The sequence below is a fragment of the Gouania willdenowi genome, chromosome 21, assembly GCF_900634775.1.
Source record: "Gouania willdenowi chromosome 21, fGouWil2.1, whole genome shotgun sequence".
Taxonomy (NCBI): Eukaryota; Metazoa; Chordata; class Actinopteri; order Blenniiformes; family Gobiesocidae; genus Gouania; species Gouania willdenowi.
In genome coordinates, this window is record NC_041064.1 from 25,367,067 (window position 1) to 25,379,991 (window position 12,925).

Genomic DNA, 12,925 nt, shown 5'->3' on the forward strand with positions numbered 1-12,925 from the left:
TCAGCAGATAGGGCAGTGCCTTTATGCTGCTAATCCTCCTTAATGTAGGTCACACAGTCACGGATGAACTCTGCAGCCTTAATTTCAGGATTTACTTGACCCGGCATGAGGCATGCTGTGACTGCCCACTGCTAGCTTTACACATTATTCTACTGAAACCTCAGGAATAAATTAGCAGTGAATGAAAACTTCACTATTACTCATTGTTAACAGCATGTCTATGGAGGCAGAAACCAGTTTGGACAATTTCTTCTCCACATTTTTTTTAATTATTATTATTATTTTTTAAACATTTAAATACAATGCAGTACCATTGTATGATAAACTGATTTTTTCAATGTATATATACAAATACGTATTGCTATGATTGAGAGTTACGTATGTAACTACGGTTTTATGAATCCTGGATGACCGCCAAAGGCGGTGCTTAAAGCACTGGATGTTCCATCTCGCGCATGCGCAGGTCGAGTAATTATATCAACAAAGTCACCTGTGAACCCTGGATGACCAGGAGAGTCTATATCTACTGGTGTCATCAGGTGATCTATTCCTGTCAAAATCTTCTCGCGAGGACACAATGATCCTGAGTCCAGGATCCAGGATTCATAGAACCGTTCTATTTCATTCTTACTGACCGCCAGAGGCGGTGCTTAAAGCACTGGATGACTTATACCAAAAAGGGCGCGAAAGAATCCTCACCTACTCAAGGCCTGAAGCTGTGGACAGCACGGCCATTGCCATAGGCTGGACCCCAGCAACGTTTACCCTGTAGAAACGTCCAAAGGTGCATGATGAGGACCAGGTAGCTGCAGCACAGATGTCCTGCAGGGGGACGCCCCTCAAGGCGGCCCATGATGAGGCCCATGATGCGGCCATGCCTCTAGTAGAATGGCACTTTATGCCCTGAGGCACCGGGATGTTCAGTGCACTATAGGCATACTGAATGACCTCCACTACCCAGTGAGAGAGTCTCTGTTTAGAAAGTGCGGTCCCCCTTCTACAGCCTCCATGGCAGATGAAGAGGCAGTCTGTCGTACATAGGCTAGCTGTCGCCTCCATGTAAGCCTTAAGCACCCGCACGGGGCACAACAGTGTTGATGGCTCGCCATTCCCCCCAGAGGAGCCCGGAGGACTGAAGGCAGTCAACTCAATAGGCTGGTTGACATGATGAGGGGGCAACCGCTCAGGCAAAAATAGAGGATATGGCCTGAGACTCACCCCAGAGCCATCAGCCGTCCAGCGAAGACATGCCTGGCTCACTGACAGCGCATGCCGTTGCCACAGCAAGACGAAAGGCTGTCTTGAGAGACAGCCACTTCAAATCAGTGTGTCCCAGCGGCTCAAAGGGCGACTGGGAAAGGGACTGAAGGACAACTTGCAAGTCCAATGATGGCGACCCATAGACCCGACGTGGTCTGAGTCTCTGAGTCCCTTTCAAAAACTGCTTGACCAGATAATGTGATCCCACTTCTGCTGGGCACTCCACAGGCCCCTGACAGTCCTGGACTGCCACACAGCACCCCAACCCATAAGAGAGGCATCCGTCTCGACAACCTCCCGGCAGGAGGCTACCCTCCCCATGGGTACACCCGACATTAAGTATTCCCTCCTCCAGGGTCGGAGGGTAAGGAGACACTGGGCAGACACCCTGACCACCTTGTGCCGGTGGCAGCTGGGGTCTAAATGCAGGCTGTTCATCCTCACCTGAAACGGGCCCAGTGTTAGAAGCCACAGTGGTACAACCATGGATGCCGAGGCCAACATCCCCTTGAGTCGCAGGACCAGGCCATACTACAGGAGGGCACCATGCTGGAAACGCCGTAGAAGGCCTAGGATGGCGGAGACTCACTCTGGAGAGAGGTAGGCCCTCATTACTGATAAATCCAGCACAAGCCCCAAGTACCTCACCACCTGGCTGGGTGCGAGGTTGCTCTTGGAATAATTCACCTTGAGGCCTAGATTGCCTACGTGACTGAGAAGAGCAGCAGTGTCCTTCAACACCTCCTCCCGAGTCGGGGAAATGACGAGCCAGTCGTCCAGATACGGGAGTATTAAAACTCCACTGGCCTGTAACGGTGACAGAGCAGCTGCCACACACCGGGTAAATATTCGAGGGGCCAGGGATAGCCCAAACGGCAGAATCCTGAACTGATAAACTTTGTCCATGAACATGAAACGAAGGAACGGTCTTTGATGAGGGGCAATGGGAACATGAAAGTAACCAACCAGTCTCCTGCTGAGACAGTCTGCTACACGCAGCAAATGGAAGGGGAGAACTTTGAGAAACCGGTTCAACGCCCTCAAGTCCAGGATTGGGCGAAATCCGCCCTCTTTTTTGGGCAATAGAAAATAAGTGCAGTAAAACCCGCTGAGGCAAGCCTCCGGTTCCACTAGCTTGATGGCACCCTTCTGGGGAAGGGTGCCATCTTGTGACGTAGCACAAGGTATTTTACGGGATCTCTGACCACAGTGCGTTTGATCCCGCTGAATGTAGGGTGCCGGCGTCAGAACTGTAATGTGTAACCTCTGGATAACGTGGACACTACCGTAGGGCGACCGTGGCTCAGATGGTAGAGGGTCGTCTTCTGATCGAGAGGTTGGAGGTTCGATCCCAGTACCTGACTATGTGTCGAAGTGTCCTTGGGCAAGACACTGAACCCTAAGTTGCTCCCAGTGGTCGACTAGCGCCTTGCATGGCAGTCCTGTCCCACTGTTGTATGAATGTGAGAGTGATTGGGTGAATGAGCTGATATGTAAAGCGCTTTGAGACTGCTTCAGTGTTGGGATAAAGCGCTATATAAAATCAAGTCCATTTACCATTTACCATTTTACCCAAGGGTCTGTGGTTTGCAATTCCCAGCAGTCCGACGACCGGCCCCTGAGGTTTAGGTTCCTGGGGGGGCGGCGACTTGGTGCAGAACCCCTTGGCCCCTGAGCAGAAGGATGTGTGACTGTATGGCGTTGCCTATTTCCTGGCACTGTGACCTGCAGGCCCCTGGGCTGCCCAGATGGACGAGCAGTCGGCCGTAGGTATGGGTGATCTGCACTCATTTCTGCCAAATGTCCCTGCCTAGGAGGGGCATGGGGAGCCTGGCACAAACTGGCAAACTGCTGCCTCGCTTGGCCAACCTGCACGCTACGGTCCAAGACCTGTAATGCTGCTGGGCCAAAGGTCCGGCCCGGTACAACCGGAAGAGAACGCAATGTTCGGCGACATGGCTCGGATAGAGGGGACTGTGCCAGCAAGACCTGGCGACGAGTCAGCGTTATTGTCGACATTAGCCTACCCAGCTCCCTGGTCATAAATGCGAATGTCTGCAATGAGGCATCGCTGAGGGACTGAGCTGCAGGCTCCCCCCCGGAATCCTGCAAGGTACTCGACAAAGCCAGTACCAGGTGTGACAGAGAATTACCTAACCGTCCCATTCGGGCAGCAATGTTATAACTGCGAGTCAGAAGATAGTCAGTCAACCTGCACTGAGGCCGGGGGCAGCGTGCATCCGGTCTCACAGCCTCATCTGGGGAAACTATCCGGGCTGCAATGGCAGGCTCAACTGGAGCTAGCTGTTCCAAGCCATAGCTGCCAGCATCATGCATGGCTGCCAGAGCCCTGCCATCGCTTGTATGATGGGAGAGAACCCTCGAGTTAGGCCAGCATCTGTGGAGCTCCGCAATGTACGAGTCAGAGGGAGGCACCACAAAGGCCGAGGTGTCGGGGGCCTGCCTGAAAAAAGCATTTGCCGTTCGGGTAGGAACCGGGGCTTCATCCAACCCAAGGCGTGCCAAGGCCGTGCGCATTGCCGGCTGCACAGTGCCACGGCTGGACACTGAACCTAGAGAAGAGGCCCTACTAGAACCCTCTGAAAAAGCATGAGAAGCCTGTGAGGCAAGCTCCCCATGCCCATCCCCGTCAGCGTCACCAAACAGGGTACATGATGCTGCCGTGGACAGCGCATCCTCATCTTGAAGGTGGGATGGACCTGCAACTGGGTTAGCCACGAAGGCTGGCGCACCGGGCTGTGTCTGTAGGTTAAGCAAGATGGCCTTAATCTGAGCAAACTCGGTGGTGAGAGCATCCACCTTATTAGCCAAAGCATAAACCTTCCTTGTCTTCCGAGGACGATCGCCAGACGCTGTGCTGGCATGCTTAGCAACGCCGGTGGCTCTACCTAAAGAGGGCAGGTCTATTGTGCCCTCAGCCTCAGCCAACCTGGAGAGTCGCAGTGCATGAGGCATAAAACTGCAGTTCATGCACGGATTACCGGACACCCCCTCTCTTTGGTGGTCAATGCCCAGGCAAGCAGGACACTGATCGTGACCGTCCTCACCCTGAAGGGGGGCCATGCAGGAGACACACAAATGGCAGTCCATTCTTCTCCAATTCTTCAGAGAGAGTCTACAAACATGGAAAATGCAGAAGCTCATTCACTTTGTCATGAGTAGTATAATTATGATGTTTGCCATCTTTTCTAATGGAAGAATTGACATCATTCCTATCCAGTGAGTGGCTTTTTCCTGTGAATGTTTTTTTAACCAAAACTTTGCAATCTTTTTTTATGGCACTGATTGAACTGAGGTCCATAAATGCTCGTTCTTTACAGTTATAATTTTCTCTAGAATGCTTGCAAGCTTAATTGTAATATTCATTGTTATTTATTTAAATATTTGCATATTGTCTTTTTTTTCAACTTGGGCAACTTATTAAAGGTCAAGTAATTTTAAAGTAGTTCCAATTTTATTCTGGCTTACTGTAATTCTCCCAACACAGTTTGATATGAAGAAATGTGACTTCCTGCAGCAGGGTCGATTGTGTATATTAAGTTTAGTCCTCTCTCCATTGTTTTGTGACTGATTCAATGTCTCTATGATTTATTTTTAATATTACACCTTAAATGTCCCAGTGTGTCTTATTTGTTGCACCTGCAGCTTTAATGAAATGGAGCATCATCTCCTTGATCTTCTGTTTCCTGCTTTGATCAGGCAGTGGGGGCTGCTGGGAGACGCTGTCCTCTTTAAAGACAGAACTCATTATCTGAGTGAATGAACAACACACACCTCTGTTGTGAGCTACTGCTGTTCCTCCTCTTTAAGACCAGCTGGATAATTATCAAACATCCCAGTGTCTCCTGTCTTCTTTAATGTAAAAGAAGAAAAACTGTCTTGAAAGCAGCTGGAGCATCAGATGTGACATTGTGTGCATTGTCAGCAGAGGGAGCTGTAGCTTTACTGAATAAATGGCTAGTCAGTCACTCCATCCATCCATGGTGGGCATTTCTGGGATTTGCATGTTCTCCTGGTGTTTTCTCCATGTAGTTTGAATCTAAGTTTAGGCGCCCACCTTTGTGCGTGAATTGAGTGACATAATCAATTTTAGCGTGGACATAACTGCTATTTTTACCTATTTATTATGATCAATATCTAAGTTTATTATTTTATTTAGCCTATTGAAATTGTGATCATGTTGTAAAATAACCCTTTTTACAGCAATATTATAATTTGTGTTAAATGTATTTAACATAATTTGTATTAGCGTTTTTTCCGGCAACCAAATTATTTTTGTATAATAATCAAACTGGTATGAATATTTCATCGTTTTATTTGAAATAAAACAACTAAATGTACGTAAATGTAAATATGTTTCTATGTAATTTCCCCCTAGTGTCATTTATGTAAATGTACAGTATGTATATTCCCACAAGCGCTCTAACAAACATCTGATTATTTACTGAATTTTAAAATGACTAAAGCAGTTAGATACTGAACAGTTAGTATATTTAAAATACTGAAAACTTTTATCACAAAGACAATTACACCGCCACGCTGTTAAATGAGATTCAGACTGAAGTTCTATAATCTGTATCTTTATCTTTTAGCTTATAAAGCTAAAAGCCAATTTAAAAACCATAAGCAATGATCAAAATATGTTTCCATAATTTTGGAAAAAAATGACCATATCAAACAGAAACATAGCTAGCTTGATTCTAAGGCACGAGGGTACACCCTGCACATGGCACCAGTCCATCACAGGGCAAAAAAAACAGACAGACAACCACTCATACTTATAAATCCAATGTTTCTTTTATAAGTTCATAACTCAACAAAAATATCATCATTGTTAGAGGTGAGTTTTGAGTATAGACCAAATTAAAAGGCAAAGTTGCAAAGTGAATGAATAAACCTCTTCCCATTATTACGTCATTGCACAAATCAAAGTGTCAAGAACTCCTCTTTTGACTCCACTCAATATTGATTGCTTTTGTGATCGTTTCCCCTGTAACAGTCCTTTGTGAATTGATTTCATGACCCAAGTTCATTAGGCTGTAAAGACGTGTGTTGTAACCAAGCAGCAGCTGAACAATGTTGAGTCTGCATCCCGCCAAAAGCATCATTACTAAGCTGTTCACCTTTGTCCTTATTTCTACACTTGAGAATTAAATGTCAATCTTTGCGAATGGGTGTTTAGTGTAAGAGATTACTGTATGCTCACAATTCACTCAGCTTGCCTGGTAATGATGCTCTGCAGACGCCCCCGCCTCACTCAGCTCGTCTCTCTCTTCCCTATTCAAGGCTAGTGTGGCCGACTGAAGCCTCCGTGAGCCAATCAGAAGGCTGCTCTCCTCCTCTGTCATCAGCCAGTGTTGGAGGAAAAGATCAGCTCGTGTGATGTGAGCTTAGACAGCAGATGAAATTCCAAGTCTGTTCTGCATCTGAAGGATAGCCAGGCTGCCTTATGATGGAAACCAACTCCTGCTTTACTGGGGGGCGAAAACATCTATAGGAACTCAAAGGCTGCTCCTTTTTTAAAACTAATCTGTGCCGCTAATGGTTTCTATCTTCAGTTGGAGAAACAAACTGCCGGTGGTCTTATTCATTCCCCTTTTCTCTCCATCCTGCCTTTCTGGAACAGGTTAATCCCTCTGGCTTCGGCTCATTTTGCACCAAAGTGCGTTTTATTTGATCCCTCACACCTCCATGTACGATAACTTGTATCTGCATGGATTTGAAGACTCGGAGGGGGTGAGTCGATGAGCACCTGATGTTTGTTAGCCACTGTTTGCTGCTGCTGCTGCTGTGGTTGAGTGATTCCTACAAAAACACCCACAGAATGTATTGAAACTTGAGAGGATTTAGTATTGACTCTGGGGATTGGTTGGGGGAAGGGTGTGTTTGCATGTGAGTGAGTGTTTGTCATTAACCTGTACACATTTCTAACCAGTGCTTCGAAAGATCCAGTTTATCTTTGTTGCTGTTGAGCTTCTGATTGTGAGTGTCAGCGGGATACCAGTCGTACAAGTCATTCTCTCTTTTTACATGAAATATAATTATTCCTTAAAATCATGCACAATAACCAAAGAACAAATCAGTATCCTTAATGTTGATATTAATCACAAATGACTGCGCGGACACACAGATATCCAGAGGCTGCTTTGATACTGAGCTGCATCAGTATTTATGTATGGAACAGGCATCTGTATGAAAAAGATGAGTCGGAGCATTGATACGGTAAAGAAGAGATGTGGTTGTGAAGGAATCCCACTTAATCCAGTCTGTCAAGACCTTTTTCATAACTGCTGTTGTGCCTGAAATCATAGCTATTGTAGCATCTCTAGGAGGATGGTGGACAGAGTGAATAGTTATAGGCTTTCAAACTTTGTAGCCAATGGCAGTCAGTACAAGGTCTCAGTTATTCTTGGCATATTGTTATGGTAACATAGTATGTTATGTATAGAACCTGTTATGTATACTAGAAGCAGAAGTTATGAAATGATCTTGTTTAAACAAACTCTCTATAGTCCATTCAAAGAGAAGCTGGATTTCTAATTGCGGAGTAGGTTACTACCTAAGGTAATTACCAACTACATGCTTGGTTGTTACTAGAGGTGTGCTTTGCCTGGCATCTGGCAAAACGATTCATATCCCGATACATACAGTAGGTCACTATACGATACGATGTATCCTGATATTGAAGTATAAGGCGATTATTGCAATTTTTTCAATATATATGACTTAAGAAACAACTAATCTGTAAATGTGTACACCTTCATGAGAATATTATGCATGAAATATATTATATTGGCATATTTTACACAAACATTGGCTTTAACATGCCATGTGCCAACAACTTAAAAAAAAAATAACATACAAGCTGCCTGTGGCTTTTATACCAACTTTGACTTTAGTGCAACTTAACTGAGGTACATGCCTAGAACAACAAATAAATGTAGAAAGTTAGTACATTCTTTTTAGATTTTTTGGAAAAAACACAAGCTGGTCAACATGCCCAGGTTTCAGTGCATTTATTTGTGCAGTTACAATGTCTCCTGCAGTGGAAAAGACTTTCCTGGTTAAATACAGGTAAAAAAAAATCGATATGGATGCAATTTGAATCGATCCAAGAATCGCGCGACGTAATATCGCGATATATCACCAAATTGATTTTTTTCAACACCCCTAGTTGTTACCATCTATCTATCTGCTTGAATTGGATGTCTGTGCAACGGGAAGAACAACCAACAGACTGTAAGAGGATTTTGCCACTTCTTAAAACAAAAAACACTGCATGCATCCATTTTGACATTTGATGCTTCAAAATTCAAGCTTAGTGTCATGGGGCGGAAACACAGGAGGGCAGACAAGAGAAGAAGGGGGGGCCAGGAGCCAGTGAGAAACAACAGGAGCGCCCAGACGGGACAGACACGCAGGAGCACGCAAACAGCCCGGCGGACCAGCGGGAGAGGGAAAAAGTTAAAGAGGGAGGAGACCGGCCAGGGGCAGGAAGGGGGGGGGGCGGAAGGGGGCAAAAAGGCAGCAGCAGCGGGGACACGACGAAGACGACGACGACGACGACGACGACGACGACGACGACGACTACGGACGACTGACGACGAAGACGGACGGGACGAACAACACACAACGAGACTACGCGATGACGACGAAACGACTACGCTGACAACAACACGACGACGACGACGACGACTACTACGACGGACGACAAGACGACGACGAGGACAACAACGACTACTAGACGACTACGACGACGACTTACGACGACGACGACGACCACGACGACGGGACGACGACGACGACGACGGACTACGACGACGACGATACGACGACCACTACGAGGACGACGAAGACGACGACGAAGACAAACAACAACGACGACGACTGACGACGAGACCACGACCGAGTGTACTACTACGACGACGACGAGGACAACGAGACGACTACGACGAGATACGACTAATACTACTACGATTGACAAAAACTACGACGACGACTACGACTACGACGACGTACGACATACGACTCTACTGACTACTATACTAGTACTACTACACTACTCTGTACTACTATACTAATACTAACTACTGACTACTACTACCACTACTATTACTACTAATACTACTACTATTACAACAACAACTACTACTACTACTAGCTACTACCACTACTATTACTACTACTACTACTACTATTACAACTACTACTACTACTACTACTACCACTACTACTACTACTACTACTATTACTACTACTACTACTACTACTTACTACTACTACCACTACTACTACTACTACTACAACTACTACTACTGCTGCTGCTGCTGCTACTACTACTGCTGCTGCTGCTGCTGCTGCTACTGCTACTACTACTGCTACTACTACTACTACTATTACTATTACCACTACTACTACTACTACTACTTCACAATTCTGAAGCATTTGTAGCCCTTCAAAACTTTTCTAAGGTGATGTTTTGTGAGCCTGAGCCAAGTCGATATAAAAGGATCCAAACATTCTTACCCTCTGACCTCATGGTTGTAGTGCTGCCTGTTGTGAGGAGACTTAAGCTTTAATCTTATATCAGAAGTCTGATATGTAGAGTGTAGATGGGACTGCAGAGCAGACTGTGGTATCCCAGCGGATAAAGGCTGAGTGCAGTGTGATGGATTCAAGTCGGCCCACTTGACACTCTTAAATAGTCACCCTCCAAGTCCCTCTTGTTCATAATGACATGATCGTCTTCATTCATGCATTCATATATCAAGGATGAAATATTCCAGTTAGAAAACATTTGTAGCATGTTGTTATTATCATAAATTTGATATTTGATATAACTATTTCACTGAAAACACAGTTGTCCTGAGGTCTTTATAGAGTTAGGATTAAGCAAGATAAGTTAGTACTTTATTTATCCCCAAGGAAACTCAAACAATAAATTAAGTAGCAAAAAATGCACATAACACAGAATAAACTTTAAAATGAGGCTATTTAGTTAAATATAAATGGATGAATAGCAAATGTCTGATATTAACGTTGTTTTTTGAGGAATATTTAAACTAGTGTATCATATTTAATGCATCATCTCCGTCAGCACTGGTGGAATTAGACATTTTTGGCAACAGCCTGACGGTGGATGAAGCTTTATGATTATGTCGTTATACTAACAATAGTATAGGTATTAGAATGTCAGCTGGCTAAAAATAAGTAAATTATGTCCTATTTAGATAATACTTTATGTTGCAAAACCTTTATAAAATACAAGATTTCAAAATATTTTATAAAATATATTTATAAATATTTCTGAACAAATGGTTTATTTTTAAATGAAATTAATAAAAAAACAACTGTGACTTGCTTCTTATGAAAAAGACTGAATGAAGAAACTTCACGTCCAAAGATGCCAACCATGCCAACAGCCAAGCATCACTCTACAACACCAGTGTGCATACGGCAGGCTACTGTTTGTTGTATTTGTCATTATAATGCAGAGATAGAACATATTGTACTGCTGGCCTTTTCACGGTGGTGTGTGAGCACGAGGCCGTGACTGAGAGAGCAAACATGTGAAGCCATCTGTTGTGCTGAGAGTGAGGCTGAAGATGGTAATTGGATGAGATGGAGCCTCAGAGATGCTGAGGAGAGAAACTGATGAACAGGGACAATTATAAAGCCATACGTTACGGATCAGTCCTGGTGTCATATAAACATTTTTCCTGCTCCCTGGAGCGCTGTGTATGTGTTTGTATGTGCACTATAGCTTTCACGTGTCATATTATGGAACTTCTTAATAAAAAGAAAATCTTAATTAAAGATCATGGATTGCTCTGTTGAAACATGATGTGTTTTCATTCATACCTTTTGCTCTGGGTGCTCTGGTTTCCTCCGACCATCCAAAAAAAATGTATGTATGTAATGTAATAATAATAATACTAATAATATTTTTAATAAGTGCTTTTCAAGATACTGAAAGACAAAAATAACAAGAGCATTACAGTGATATAAACATAGAAATATAAATCAGAAATAAAGAAAGGACATCAGTATTAGGTTAATTCAAGTCTATAGATTGCCTGCAGGAGTAAATGGGAGGGTGTAAGCGGTTGTCTGCCTATTTGTGTTTGCCCTGCAATGGACTGGCACCCAGCCCAGGGTGTACCCTGACCTTTTAGTATTGTAGTCACTCTGACCGACATTAAAATATCACTCCTTTTTAATATTTGATTTAAGTCTGCTTTTTAATCTTTTTTTCTCCCAACTTCTCCAAAACAATTTCCTTGACTTGTTTCACCAGAAATTCTAATTCAAATTAGTGTGTATTCAACAAAGTGTTCAAAGTGTTTATTTCCCACAAGAGACAATGGCAGACACCACCTCAAATCTTTAACAACGGCATCAGGCACCTGATTACTTTTTATTTTATTTTGGTTCCTTTAAAGGGCCCATGTTAAGCTAAATGGACTTTTCTGTGCTTTAGATATCATAAAGTGCTATTAAGGCTTCATACACATGCCCAAAGTGTTTTTTCATTGATTCCCTCAATCATTAGTTAGAGGGTGATTTGCTCCTTTTTTACTGCAGGGTGAGCACACACACCTCGCTCCACTTTGATGACGAATTTGAATGATCTTGAAGGCTGATTGGAGAGATCGAGCACCCCATGGCAATGCCGTTCATGAGAGGATACCAGCTGGTTGTGGCTTCTAATGTAGTATATGCAAATTTAGAAATGGCTAAATGAATTGTATACTAGATCCTGGAGCAGGATGGGATGTGGAAGAACTTAAAGGCAAATATGATGAGCTGGTGATGGACAGAGCTGTAGAGATTCTCCAGCCAGACAATGTGGAGGTCTGACTTCTGCCGCTTGGCTGCTTGAACCTGTTCTGTAATAATTTCATGTTGTATGTAACCAGAGAATCCTGGAATTTCTGCCATCTGGCAGCTATTGTTGATGTACTTGTCAACTAGGAGATAGTTGGTCAGTCAGCACTGAGAAGATGTTTTCCTTCCATGCTCAGGAGGGCAATGCCTCTGAAGTGGTTACGATTTCTTATGTTTTTTGGGTATGAAGGTGGTCATAGCTCTGTATGCTCTGATGGATGCCTTGTGTTTTCTAAACAACTCACATCAGTTCCCCAGATGCTTCAGCATCATGGGGCAGTTCTTGAAATATTCTGTAATACGATTAAAGATGTGATGTTATATGCATTTTTTTTTTTTTTGTTGTTTTGTCAGCTGCTTTTTTGCTCTTTTTTAGTCTGTGTCATTGTGACACACCTGAATTGAGCAGGTAAATAAATAGTGTTGCTGCATTATTTTTGTGAGTGACCGTGTTTACATAGTTGTGTATTTCTGGCACACACTGTAATCCGATGCCATATGCTCATGGAAGACACTCCTGCATGAGGTGCAACATCTAGGATTGTTCATGCACTAGCTGCTAATATTTGTGTATTGATTGAAAATAATAACAAAAGTACAAAATAAGATAACAAGAGATACTGCTTTAGGTTTCAAATTCCCTTTATGATCAAATGCTTTAAAATGAGCATTGAAATGAAAAAAACAAATATTGCCATATTGCCGGAAATATGAATTTAATAATATTCCTGTTGAAATACGATGCTTTGTTTTTAAA

General features: G+C 43.7%; 1 protein-coding gene across 4 annotated transcripts in view; it reads left to right on the top strand.

Moving 5' to 3' along the window:
• The window catches only part of cacnb4a (calcium channel, voltage-dependent, beta 4a subunit), a 46,070-nt gene that overhangs the window by 14,313 nt on the left and 18,832 nt on the right, over window positions 1-12,925 (top strand). For 2 of the 4 annotated variants that reach the window (XM_028435510.1, XM_028435511.1), the window contains exon 1: window positions 6,650-7,017. The exons of the other annotated variants lie outside the window; for them this stretch is intronic. In XM_028435510.1, the coding sequence (XP_028291311.1) occupies window positions 6,973-7,017 (45 nt within the window). In that variant the 5' untranslated portion in view covers window positions 6,650-6,972. Of the gene's footprint in view, window positions 1-6,649; window positions 7,018-12,925 lie in introns of those variants that run through there. 4 annotated transcript variants of the gene reach the window in all.